This window comes from Camponotus vicinus, unplaced genomic scaffold (assembly GCF_025532165.1).
Source record: "Camponotus vicinus isolate PSW18456_S1 unplaced genomic scaffold, iyCamVici1.0 SCAF_2, whole genome shotgun sequence".
Taxonomy (NCBI): Eukaryota; Metazoa; Arthropoda; class Insecta; order Hymenoptera; family Formicidae; genus Camponotus; species Camponotus vicinus.
In genome coordinates, this window is record NW_028141956.1 from 3,438,051 (window position 1) to 3,453,168 (window position 15,118).

Consider the following 15,118-nt stretch of genomic DNA (forward strand, 5'->3'; position numbering starts at 1 on the left):
AGAATCTTATCGGTTACCAAGGAGATGTTATAAAACAAGATTATATACGCCACATTGCAGCAAAAATTGAGTTAGATCAACAAAATATCAATATATTGGTATGTGACTTCAAAGTCACACAGGTCTATAGAGGATTAAAAACACAAAGAAGGAAAAAGTATATAAAATTGTAATATAAATAAATAAAGATTTGCATAATGTATCAAAATTTAGTTTCTTTGGTTGGCTTACAAGGGAATCATGGGAACTGAAAAATTCTGATTTTGATGAAACTTTACACACATGTAGGAAGGGTAAATAGATGAATTTAAAAATTTTTAGTTGCCAAAAACGATTCTAAGGGATGAAATCATCCTTTATGTAGAGCGGTGTTTTGTTTTTCTCGATGTATCTTGAAAATTACTCGCAATATAAAAAAATATTTTATGCAAAAGTTTTATCGTAAGAACATTTTTCTTTAATCACATTAATAAAATTTAAAAAAATAATTTTGCTTAAAAAAAAAATTGTTTATCAAAACTTATTTAAAAAAAAAATTTTATTATATGGCTAAACAGAGGTATTCTTGCCATAAAACTAGTATAAAACACTTTTTGAATATAAAAAGCGCTATACATAAAGGGTGATTTTCCCTTTAGAATCCCTTTAGAAATTTTTGGGAAAATTCTTTCTGCAAAATTTCTAGGAAAATTTCTAAATCTATTTACCTTTGCTCACACGTGCATAAAATATCATAAAAATCAGAATTTTCCAGTTTGCGAGGTTCCTTTGTTTCCTTTTAATTTCTCATTAATTTAATTTTATGTAATAGAAATAGTATTACCTTTGCTTCGTTTAGAACGTTGATTTAAAAATCAATCTTAACTATGGTTGATCCTAGTTTCCAATTTCAAAGTGTAATCAATATTCATGAAACAAGATACCTTTTTTACGATGTCAAAATAATCGAGACAACGCGAGGCGCAAGAGTCTCGCCATGCGAGGGCTGCAAAGGGTTAATATGCACGCGAGGCTTTTCCATTTTACCCCTTTTACTTTCGAGCCCGCTCGCTTAAGCAAGCACTAGCTGCTTTCTGCGCGTGCATGTTTGCGTGCGCAATCTTGCCGCTGGTGCATCCATGCATCGCGCCAGCTATCGAAATCGAATTAACATCCCTTTACGTTCACTCAAGGACACTTCAGACCAGCAATCCAAATTGTTACGCCGCGGCTCAAAGCGTCGCACGGGCCCTTGAGCAAGGCCCGCGTTTCTCTGTATCATCATTGAAGCGAAAACGACGTCCCGTGCTAATACACGCTAACTTTCGGGAAATGTAATTGCCGATATTGCTCATCGCGAGATTGATATTCGCGGATGACTGCTTATGACTACACGATAGTTTCGATTAAAATTGTAAAATGGATTAATATAAAGAAGAAGCTACGAGAGCATGTTGCAACACATTGCAATATCCATTGAAGTTTCATTTTATTTCTGTGAATGAAAAATTGTAACATGCGACGATGAAAAGTTCGAATAATCGCATTAAAATTGAAATTTGCAAAATGACTTTGCCCGATGATGATATCTATTCGACGAATTTTCTCATAACGCGATAATTTTAATTTAAATCGATTCATTATTATCTTGAAATTTCTCGACGCTCAAGAACAAAGTGTAAAAAATGGAATTGTATTTTCCCGTTTGATTTCACATGGGAAATAATTTCCAATCCTTACGATATTTATATATACATACGATTTCTTCTTTTTACAATTGATTTCGATTCATTTCTCAGAAATTAATTTTTGCTCCGCGAGAAATTTCTAATGAGATAAAATTTTCGCGTTTTTCATTCCCGAAACTCATTATTGGTTTTATTAGCGATGCAGACCGGTATATCGGTAATTCTGAACATTTTCATTTGGCGAAGGTATTAACCGCGCACGATTATTTCCGGCTGTTTACTTCCACGTGGTCAAGGCAAGCAATTAAACTGTGCAAAACTCTGCCTCAATTTGTGTTGCTCCAATTTGTATCGCGGCAGTGAGTGCCCAGCCTGTGCGAATGGCCATATTTTTTGCTACGTTTATAAATTCGGGCCCATTCAATTCGAAATATTACAAAGTGCTTTATTTTAAGTGCTATCGAACGATTTTACTTTTGCAGATAGATTAAAAGTTGGAGAATTAATATTGTTATAGCAACTATAATTATTCCTTCAAATATTATCACGCTATTTCCCAATAATATCAAATTATGATTATGTCAAATTTATTAAAATTAATTTCTCAAAAATAATGAATTGACTAAAAATCGAAAAAGATGTATTATTGAAAGATAATTTGTGAACTTAATTACTTCTCTCGAGTTAGTTTTTTTTTATATTTCGATTTTCCCAAGTTTCAAAAGTATAATCAAATAATTATTTATAGCTTATTTACTACATGTTCGTACAACGATCGTTACACCATGTCTGTAATATCGCTTATCAAGAACGTTTATCAAGATTTAATAACGTTTACAGCTTAGCTTTAGCTGTTTAACATTACCTGATAGCGCTACGCTAAGTTTTTAATGGATAATGAACCCATTATCGTATCCCAACCGGATATTTAAATTTGGCTAATTATGGATTTTATTTTTCGTTCATTTAATACCGTAATTTCATTATCCCAAATTAGTTGTTCCAAAGCGAATTAATTTTGCTAATTTCAGAATGCATATTTCTTTATAGCTGTTTTATAATAACTATACATATTGGTAAATAAAAATATTTGCAAAATGTATACTAAGGTTAAAATAACAAAAATCATTGTTTGTTCGATTGCAATCGATGGTTAAATAATAAGCAATCTTCGAAATTGATTATTCAAGTCTGTTTAAGAGTACTTTAATTATTTTTAAATATACACTCGTGTAGAACAATACACACACATATACATACATAACAGAAAAAAATTCTTTTAAATGAAAATATGTAAATATTATAGAATTTATTTTAAAAAATTTATTATTTAAATATATATGCACACATTATATTAATAAATTATTTATCGCGTTCCTTCGAATTCGAAATATTTAACTTCTTCGCATCGGAAAAAGGAAAAGAGAAGGGAAGATACCACTGCTCTAAGAGCGCCATTTTCCTTTAAGGACGACCGAGAGACTTACGAGGATCGTTCTTGTCTGAGGGCGATCGTATGGGGCCGTTATTCGAATGCGTTCGAATGAAATTCCGATCGCCTGCCTGCAGCCTTTGTCCTGGCGGTGATCTCGCCCCGTGTGCTGGCTTTTCGGAATTTATCGGAATAATCGGATTCATTCTTTCTCCTGGTGATTGGTAAAAGAGTCGTTATGACGGTCGATATCCCGGAAGAAAACGCGACGCGTACTTATGCGAAGTACATATTTACGTCGTGGCCCAAAGAGCGCTTACAGAATTCTGGACCTTCAATGGAACAATAACACGAATACCGACTGTTTCCGGCTTTCTTCCTCACGACGAATAACAGAGAAATTAAAGCTTATTAAAATCTTAAATTTATCGAAGCGTAGAGAAAGCGAAGCTTAAGCTGATACTGAAATAAAATATGAATAAAGGAATCTTCGTGCTTTGCAAATAACTCGCGCAGAAATCAATTAATTCATTCATTGCTCTTGAATCGATTTCCCGATAATTTTTTTATATAAACGGCCTTGTGTGTGTATGCGATAATAATATCGTATAATAATAATATTGTGTATGTATGCGATAGTAATATTGTTCACTGACCGTTTCGTATCGTGACGCAGCTATGTTTCGCAAATATACGAATCATCGCTATTATTGATCATCATCTGACTGGTACTTACAGTGCACTTGCAGCTTCCATCGGTCCTCGATACCGGCTTCCGGTAGCTTCGGATTCTCAGCACGACACACCAGGAACTTTCCCTCGTCCTCCACCGTCGGCGTGAATTGCAGCAGACTCATGCCGTCCTGCAAATGCGAGTAGCAATCATTCGTCTTGGCTATTTTCAGGATAGTGATTTGCAGAAATTTGTACGAAACTCGATTCGCGCTTATTAAATAGAAATATAAAATTTTTCATGATATATTCTTTTCGTTGATATTATTAGAGATCATAAATTTCGGAATATAATTTTTAAAATATGATATTTTATTCTACATCAAAATAATATAGTTATTCTACATTAAAATAAAAATGTATTAAAATGTATTAAAATGTATTAAAATATATAATATATTTGTTCATTTATATTAATAATGAACTACGTAGGATAGATTTGCGGGATATTGTTTAGCAAAATCATTATTTAAATAATTATTATTTTCGTGGATTATAATATTTAGTATATTAATGCATCAATATATATATATATATATATATATATATATATATATATATATATATATATATATAATAATAATTATTTAAATAATGATTTTGCTAAACAATATCTCGCAAATCTATCCTACGTAGTTCATTATTAATATAAATGAACAAGTATATATATATATATATATATATATATATATATATATATATACATAAAATGTTTGAATTATATGCTATATATAATCGTCTATTTTATGATATTTTATGGGTGTTTTGTATTCAGAGAATTACTGTCGTTTTCGCTTGTATTATCCCATTACGAAAATTATAATCAGGACAAATCGCAAGGCGGAAGAAGTGGAAGATAAACGATTTCATAACATTTCTGTGTCATTTTTCAATTTTTTTTTTCTCCCACCTGCGCGATGGAAAATTGCGGTCGCGACGCATTTTTGTTTTATCGTCTCGCATAACTAGCACCTCGCGCTGTTTACGAGACTTTAAACGCGACGCCGAATAACCCGGTAAAGCGTACGTTTTATCGCAACAGCGAGACCGTACATTTTTCAAGCGCGAACAATGAACGCGTAAAATGTTAAAATAAATATGTGCGTTTTCGTTACCAGAAATGTGCGACCCCGTATTTCCTGTCGCGACCGCGAAAACCCAGGACGTCGAAAAATTGCGGGACATAATGCCGCTTTATTATTATCATTTTTTCGGAGCTCTTTCACTTATAAAACTTATATTCCGGTCATCGCGTACATTATTATAATATCTGCAATTTTCTTTTTTCTCCTCTTTTATCGTTCTCGAATTCTCTCTCGGATTTTATGACGATGATCCTTTTATCGTTTATACGCGGCGTCTCCTTTGGGAATGCCTTTGAGAATTCGCGTCGGAAATTCATGTCGGACCCACTCGGCAATTAGGATTTCGTGGAAAAACGCAGGAAATATTCCGCGATTTGCGTCAGCGGAAACGATTTTTCGCGATGCGACAAATTGATGTAATGCAAATTACGGAATTGTACCAAATTTCGGTGACTAAATGCGACCGTTTCAAAGATTCATCCCCGTCCCGTTTAATTTCCATGACAATCGACGTCGCCACGAGGGAGCTTCCATAATTCTTTCTTGTTTCGCGCGGGTTTCGCTCCTTTTAACCGAGAGAGATCGCGAATACCCGATTTTCTCGAAGAGAAAAATCGACTACGTCATCGCATTAATGACGCTCCATCGATTTCGCTCTTTCGATGAAATTTTCACTATCATCGTGCAGGAGAAAAAGAAATGCGCCTTCTTTCAATCCATTTTATTTCTCAATCTACACGACGCAATGTTAAATTCGAGTTTTTTACATAACAAACTGCGAATTATTTATCGATGGGATTATTAAATATCTTGATATTACTGATTTTTTTCTGCTATGAAGAGATATTATTAAAATTTTCGTTATATAATTATTGTTGCCATTATATTGTTGACACGAAAGGGATTTCATAATTAATCTTATACATAACAATTAATCTTACGTAATTATACATTAGGGTGCATTTAAATTGGTTCATAATCACACACGTGCGTTAATTTAAATACATTTTTAATGCAAATAGTCAATGTAAAATTAACAAGAATGAATATAAGGGGCAACGTGGCGCGCTAGGGAATAATTTAATTACAAATTTTTAATACGTTGTGATCTTTTTGTGAACAGTAATTATGGTAAAAAAGTGACGCTATTTTTGGTCATCATTAAATCACTAAAATTTTTTTACACCTGATATCACGGATAAATTAAGCTTGTAGTTATATATGACTTTAATTTACAAAATCCAATATATTGGGCGAAATGACTAATTTTTAAAGCATTATCGCGGTGAAAGAATGACAAAAATGCGAAAGGGAATCGCGAAGAATCTCGCTCTTTAAAACGACGCGTCTCAATTTCGAATTCCGCATCGATGTATGTGCTACGGAAACGCGACGAAACGCGTTGGATAACGTAAAACGAGATACACGTCGTTGTATTCCAAAGAAGCGCCCTCGAAAACGAGCTTCTCCACAGAGTTTATGGCGATGGCGCTGAAATTTCGATGCCGTTAGTCATGTAGAAGAGAGAAAATACATGTCGATGCGCGCCATGTGCCCCGCTTTGTGTGCGAATGCGTATGTATGTGACAAACTTCCCTTCCCCGTCATTCTCTTCCTTCACATCGCATCAAAGAATTTCAACCTTTTCGTTATTTTCCGTTTTCGCTTATTTTTTCCTCTTCTTTCTCCTTCATTTTTCCGTTTGTTCTATCTAGGCTCTAAATTTTGTTTGTTTCGCGCAAATTGATCAAAAACAATAAAGAATGAACGAACACAATGCGAGTTAAAAAGTGAGACTCGACGACAGTTCTTGGCGAAATTAAAATCAAATTCCCGATGGACGGTTGCCAGTCTCGGGCGTTAGTATAGTACGTTTCCGGAATTTGAAAAACTTGGGGCCGAGAGTTTATCGGCGAAAATTCCGATGTCTTAACCGGCAGTATAGAATTTTCGAAATTCCGCTTCGTATGGTTAGATTACTCTGTAGCGTATATCATGCATCTCAAATAAGATTGTACGTTTAATTACGCAAATTGCAAATCATTCAACGATTAAATAAATAGTCATAGAAATAAAATATAACTTATAAGTGACAATAGATAAAATTAATATTCCATGAACAAATAATGTAACTAAATATTTTATATAAGTAATTATATGAATAATATAATTAAGTATTTTAGGTAATTATATGAATTAAAAAGTAAGTTATAATAAATGTAGTTTATTTAATTTTTTCATCGTCAAAAATAATATATTTTTTTCATTATTATTTTCCATATGTTTTGTCATCTAACTGAGAATTCTCTTTATTGCATCGGAAATTGACCGCACACGCAAAATTTGCGTATAACACATAAATATAAATTTATGAAGTGGTCCATTTATCCCCTCTCCCCCTATTAAAATAAATAATATAATTAAGTATTTTAGGTAAGTAATTATATGAATTAAAAGGTAAATTATAATAAATGTAGTTTATTTAATTTTTTCATCGTCAAAAATAATATATTTTTTTCATTATTATTTTCCATATGTTTTGTCATCTAACTGAGAATTCTCTTTATTGCATCGGAAATTGACCGCACACGCAAAATTTGCGTATAACACATAAATATAAATTTATGAAGTGGTCCATTTATCCCCTCTCCCCCTATTAAAATAAATAATATAATTAAGTATTTTAGGTAAGTAATTATATGAATTAAAAGGTAAATTATAATAAATGTAGTTTATTTAATTTTTTCATCGTCAAAAATAATATATTTTTTTCATTATTATTTTCCGTATGTTTTGTCATCTAACTGAGAATTCTCTTTATTGCGTCGGAAATTGACTGCACACGCAAAATTTGCGTAACAAATAAATATAAATTTATGAAGTGGTCCATTTATCCCCCCCCCACTTCCTATTAAAATCAATATTCCCTTTGGTCTAGGGATAATAAATGGAATGTTGACAGGATCAAGTCGATTTGCGAAACGTAATTGTACAGGTAAGACGCAATTTGCGTAACGTGTTCCGACCCTTTGTACTATGCCGCTGTTGCGTTCTCGTCGTGAAAGGGTCCGGGATTAACTTCTTCTTACCTTCCTGATGGAGACACGGACGAGGGGAAAAGCTGTAGAAACAGAGGAGAGATGGAGAGAGACAGAGAAAGAGCCTTTCCATCTTTCCACGTACATACACACAGCGCGAATGTGTACACAGGGACGTTTGTGTGTATGCACAAAACCACAACTCGGATCCGTCCGGAAACTCGCTTGTATCTTCAGTTACCCGGTATATTCGCTCGCGAGCAAGAAAGGTTTCACCAGGCTCTACGTCGCACATGTTAAATACATTTGTGCGGTATCAACGCGGTTAACAACGTTCCTCTGTCACAGAGTCATCCGTTAGGTAGACGGCTTAAAAAGAGGAGGGGGGGGAGATGTAATTTTTTCCTCTTTTTCAATAAATATGCAATTTTTCAATAAATTTTTTCTGGATATATAAATTTAAAAATTTATCGCTATACATCAAGCGAAACAATACTTCAAATTCTTAAGAATTGTAAGAATACACTATATCATTCAAATAATACGGAGAATATAGTTTTACTCTAAAAATCAACAAAATCTTTAAAAAATCTTTTTTTTCGGAAATGAACGCATTATTCGGAAATAAAAATCCGATTATATCCTCGTTACTTTCCATTTTAATATAAAGAAATACGCGTTCTTTTTCCTCACAAGACGAACGTTCGTCGTTTATTGTACTTGCAAGAGAGCTTTCAAGAAACGAAATAAATCCGCGTCGTTTCTTTCAAGAATGCGCTCTTTCCTTTTCGTCTTCACCTGTCGCGTTAAAAGCGGACGAGCTTGACGTAAGAAAGCACGTGTGCATCAGCAAATATCTCTCTATCTCTCTTTTGAACCGACGAAAGATAGTAGTAATATCCTGCTTGAACCGGACTATGAGATGGATAGGTAGATACCGCTATCGAAAGCTTTTATATTATTGATGTCACAAGCAGCCGCATACATGGACCATGTATTGTAAATGCGGCTGTTGCAGCAAAGTATCGTAGTGGACTCGATAAAATTTAGTGCCATCAATCAAAATCACTCTTCTCATCAAGCCAGAATAAAATTTTTTGAAATATTACGAGATACGAAAGCTCCTTATTCTACTCTCGAACGATTTATATTATTTTTTATTATTTGGCAATCAAATTATGAATGAAATGGTCAAACAAATATTTTTGAGAATAATTACATTTTCAATATTTATATAAGAAAAACAGCTTTTATCAATCAATAATTATTAAATTATTAAATTATCAATTATAATTACTAAATTATTTTAATGATAATTATTAAATTATTTTATTGTTATTAATTTTTCTCGTCGGAAATACGAATGCTTATAATTTCCAAATTTTTGAGATTTTGACATCTCGATATAATCTAAATGTGAAAGAACACCATTTTCTTTACGTATCTGCTTTTTACTGCTTCGTCCTTTTCACGCATGATCTCCAGGGCTCAAGTATCCTCGAAACTTTTTGTACAAAAATAATTAAAATTAACTCTCTTTTCATATAAACTATTTGATTTAAAACTATTATCACTTAACATAATTCGCTCCCGCGAATAATATCATTTTAGCATTCGCAATTACATCCGTCTGTCCAAATGAAACTTTTAACAGAAAGCCCGCATAATGAATTCTACTATCAAATCGTAAACCGCTTTCATTTCACGTGCTTTCTCGTTAAATGAGCTTTGCGTGGGATAAGCTTTTAAATTGAAAAGTGCAGCGACGGATATTTCGTCTTTTGTTCGCGAGTGATTTTTGATATATCCAAAAGCACCGAGTTTCCACGACCGGCAGGAGAAACGAGCTTTTCAGTTTCTCTGCGTGCAGCTTCGTGTGTATGTATGCTCGTATATAACGCATTCATTATATATATTTCATCCCTATAATATTTCTCGCGCTATTATATTATTTTTATTATATTTGTCTCGGCAATTTTTCAGATTCGCTCGCGAATCGCACAATGCGTTATGCGCTATTACGATAATTGTATTTCTGATAAATTTCCGTCGCTCTTTACGCGACGACACATGATCAAATTCCACGTAATAACGCAATATTGAAATTATTTATGCGGCCGATTAATTCCTCGTGATCGTCAGCGTCGTCGCGTAAAATTGCACGGCTAGAGACAAAGGTCGGCATAAATGAAGAGCATGCTGTTGCAATCCATTGAATTTATCCATAAATGTGAAATGTACTAGAAATGAAATAAGAGCAGATTATAAATTAATAAAAAAACGCGATTAGATAATATTTCATACTTTGTTGAAACAATTAATCTGAAAAATGATACTTATAATATGAGATATATTCGTTGGTTATAAAATATTTCGAGCGCCATTATTCGTGTATCCATAATATCGTTAATGGATCGATTAAAAAAGCAAAAATTCTTGCAAATATAAGCTTGAGAGAAAATGCAAAGGAAAACGTATACATAAAAAAAAGTAAAAAATACACAGAGTATCGGATATTATCCGATAAATTTTTCGCATAAATGAAATCGTTTCAGCAAGCAGTCACACGTCTGCAATGGGACATTTTCGACCGGTCGGAAAATAATTCACAGTACGCTTCGCATAAACGGAACTCTCGTTTCGTGACGCATATTTCTCGTCGCGAGAGATAACGCGCGGTATATTTTCCACCCGGCGTGCGAGGTGGTTCGTGATAAAACTCCGGGGCTAATAACTCGCGGTGATAAAATCCGTCGACTAATAATGCGCGAAACTGCGACAAATTCGAGGCGTGCCTCTCTGCAGGGAATTATTACGAAAAGATCGGCTCTCTGAAAATTAAATCGGATCGAATAATTTATCGTCGATCATCATTTTCACGCACTGAAAAGAGGAAAAAAAAACTACTTATGGCAAAGAGGTGTGCGAAAATTGCTTTTTCGGGATTACTCATTCAGTGTAACGATTATTGGAACCAATTTCACGCACCGATAAGGAATTAGTTGTTTCAATGTAATGATTATTGGAAACGATTTTACATATCGATTTGCTGATCAAATACTGCACTCGCACATTTCTATCGTTTGGTTTATATTTTCAAAAATACCATATTTAATAAATCGCAAAAATTTTACTAAACGTCATTGAATGCGAGATTAAAAATATAGCTTAATTTTGGAAAGCATACTTATTTCAAAACCTTATATTAGCGTTTCTTAAATATCTAATTGTAAATCTTTTTAATACCACATCTTGAAAAAATTTTTGCCCAGTTTCTTTCACATTATAAATATAAAAAAATTATAAATATAATAAATATAATAAATATAATTATATAAGTATGAGAGACACAAAATAATAAATATAATTTTGTCCCTTATTTATAATAAATATTTATAATAATTTTTTAAACTCATTCTCTCTCTTTCTTTCTTCTATTATATCTTTCTATTATATCTTCTATATATCTTTAATAAGCGAGTATCGATAGATACCTATATCTCGTTAATAAAATTCTTAATTTTTTCCACACAGCTAAATAAAAACAATATGTCCGAAATATGCCAGAATTAAAGGTTGACCTGAGCTAGATTACACAGAATGCCCCTTCACGACGGACTCAGCATCCCGTAAAAATAATACGGATGAGAGATCGCGTTTTACATGTCGGCCACCTTAATCCAGTAGTACTCGAGCGAGCGCGAAGTCAGCTTTATGGTCCAGTGACGTTCAAACCGTGCAGATGAAATAGGTGAAAAGAGTACTGACGTTTATGCAAATACATTTGCTTGGTGGAGACTGTCATATAATAAAATGTGTGTCGGGAACTTACTTTTGCACGTCTTTTACTTTGTAAGATGTAACCTACAAAACGCGATTACATAAGTCGTTTGCAGCTGCTTTCAATGTTAGACCAAGTTCCTTTTCCGGCTTGCATTCGTTTAAAGTTAACGACTGGTAACGACTTTCATGTTAAGTAACTTTCAACTCTTTTTTTTTTTAACGTTTTTGCTTGCAATTGAAAATTATTCTTTAGGCCAATCTCAAATGCATATAATCAACAAAATTTTGAAATTTGTCAACTTTCAAAATATTTATTTGAAAATTTAAAAATTATGATATTTTTCTATTTTGATAATATATTTAATATACGTTTAAGATACGTTTATATCCTCGAACAGATTAATTTACATGAGAGCCAAGTGCGTACTTGTGTGCAGGCTTCAAGAAATTTATTTTAAGATCAATTTATATTCGCGGTAGCATAAGCGACAAAATAATATTTTTTTAAATAAAAAAATTTATTGTCGTTCGCGTTCTATATATATAGCGATAAAATTGATTTTCGAAAAGAAAAGTTTTAAGCAATATTTTATTATTAATATATTATAAAAGGAGTTTCCGGCTTTACTTTTGATAGTAAATAAATATAGATATGCAGACAATATTAATATAAAGTACTCAAATGCTGAATGTGAAAATCTTGTAATCTATAATAATTTAATTTTTATATGGCAACTTCTCTATTTTACTATAAAACGATAAGTATTTTTAGGAAAAATATAGTGAATAAGGAAAACTGCCACAAAAGTAAATACTGCAACGTCACGTACAAATATAAATCAACCTTTACTCACGTTTCTCTGGATTTTATCCCTCTTCTTATCTGTCAGCACAGATAACCGCGTCTATCAAAGCTTCGACTATTATCGTCGTCTTCCTTTCTCGATTAAACGCGCGTGAGTGGCTGGCCGTGAGAGCTCTTTCGCTCAACTAATGGATTTCATGAATTAGACGTCGCCACCCGAACCATCATCGTCGTCATTGACGTCTTGACCTCGAGAACCGACGATGTCTGATTAAACACAGAGCAATTCCCTTAAAATGGCGCGCAAATCCCAATGTCGGCTATCAATCCCAAAAAGAGGAAAAGAGCAGTCTGTTTATTCATTTTATTCGATTCGACCTGGCATCCCCCATGAGAATTGTTTGGTTGTAGAATCGCGATTAATGGAATAATCTGTTTTATATATTTTTCCAATAATTTTCGATTAGAAAGTAAAACACGAGCAAGAAATGTTTTTTCTCTTTAATATGTCTTTGTACAACAATCTTTAATAAGTTTAACAAGTAATAAATAAATTTGCATAACACAATCTTTTCAGAATCGAATTATGTTTGACTTATAGGAAAGTTCTACATTTCAAGATGTAGGTACATGATTCTTATTTCGTTAATAATATATTGCAAAATATTTATAATGTGCTAAAAGTGTTATATAATAATTTATCCTATTTTTCTAATAATTTTGATGCAGAAAGCATTTTTCTTCGTCAGTCTATTTCTTCGAACATTTCTGATCAAACTCTCTCTGAGTTCGACAAACTATCCGATACGTATTCGAACGCGATAATAATGGCAACTTCGGATCGCGCATCTAATCGCAATTAAGTGAAACAGAGGAAGAGACGCGGACAAATATTTCTATGGGTGATTGCGATCTAGATTCGTCATCATTAATTATCCAAAACACACGGTTGTCCCGGCCAGTGATCGGACGTGTGTTGACAAACATGTTTAGCAAACGCACACAGATCCCATCCGAAATTCATGCGGGCCGATTTTACCGAAGCTACACTTCCTCAAGCATCATTATACAATACATTCGTCGGCGACGGTTATTGATGATGCCCGATGCCGATCAATCCGACGCGATACGTCACCCTCCCTTAGATGGCCCGCGATCGCAATTACACGAACGCGCCGATAAATTATTATCAAGCTGTCTGTCATCCCCATGAAACTATTAATTCAGTCGCACCGGTGCATCGACGCGCCGATAAATTATCGTAGCCTACCGTTCGTTCCCCCCTCCTCGCTCCTCGACCCCTCCCCATTTACTTTTTCACGTATATATTTTCTTTTATCAATATCGCGCAGCGTGTTATTTAACGATCGGCCGTTTAATGAAAATTTTCCCAGTCGAACGGGGCATTTTATCGGTGCAGACAAGAATTTGACATAACCGATGATTTATTCCTCTCAATAACATGATCCCCGAAGATTTTTCAGTCACCCGACAGAATGTCAAAACGTTTCGATAGATTTTGAAATGCTCGCGATACCTTGCGCTTTTTTGGATACCCATCTACATATTTTTCGTAATTTTATTGTATCATGTCACCGAATTATCGATAAGATAGAAAATCGTAAACGTGCTCGCGATAATCCTGGAATTGTCAGTATAACGTATTAATTATTTCATCGATTTTATTCATTTGTATGGTATGAGCTCTTCAATTATCTCAAATCGATATACTGATATTGCAAAGTATAGTATAATGTCGATAATTGCGATATTCAATAATGAAAAAAAATATTAACAACTCGTGAAATTTGTGCATTACTAAGTAAACTAATAGTCATTTTTATCATGTATAACTTTTATTATTAAATTCAATTTAATTATTATATTCAATTTATTATTAAATTCAATTTTATTATTAAATTCAATTTAATAATAAAAATTATTAAATTTGATTTAATAATAAAAATTATTAAATTTGATTTAATAATAAAAATTATTAAATTTGATTTAATAATAAAAATTATTAAATTTGATTTAATAAAAATGTTCAATAATAGTTGCCAGATAAAAATTAATTTTTATATCCTTTCGAAATACATATGCATGATTATTCATAATAAGAATACTAAAAATTATTAAAAATTATTAAAATCTATCGGCGATTATGGTCTTTTACTGGAAATAATTTTCGAACGTACAAATATTTTGTTTGAATTAGCGCCGCAATCGTGCACGTCGTGTAGTCGCTTTGTCTCGAATCTCCTCTCACGATTCAACGGAATCCATTCTGTGAATGAATACTGAATGGTTGCATTCGGAGAGCTTCTCGTGCCAATTTCGTTAAAGCAAGTGAGACCGATTGTGAGAGAGAGATTTTTTTTTACGACGAAACGATCGGCACACACTGACTATTTTGCATTGAAATAACATCCTCGTTTTAATTAAAGTAGTTTGAATACACAGAGCATGCTAAATATATATCCTGCACATTATTTTTGAACTATATTAAAAGCCGAACTAGCAGGAAGTGTTTCAACACCGCACACATTTTGGCCGAGGCTATTTTTTTATAAATT

General features: G+C 33.1%; 1 protein-coding gene across 3 annotated transcripts in view; it reads right to left on the bottom strand.

The window, feature by feature from the left end:
* LOC145967553 (synaptogenesis protein syg-1) overlaps nucleotides 1–15,118 on the bottom strand; it is a 255,027-nt gene that overhangs the window by 66,518 nt on the left and 173,391 nt on the right. For all 3 annotated transcript variants that reach the window (XM_083092553.1, XM_083092551.1, XM_083092552.1), the window contains exon 8: nucleotides 3,836–3,962. In XM_083092553.1, coding sequence (XP_082948679.1) covers nucleotides 3,836–3,962 — 127 coding nt within the window. The remainder of the gene's footprint in view (nucleotides 1–3,835; nucleotides 3,963–15,118) is intronic.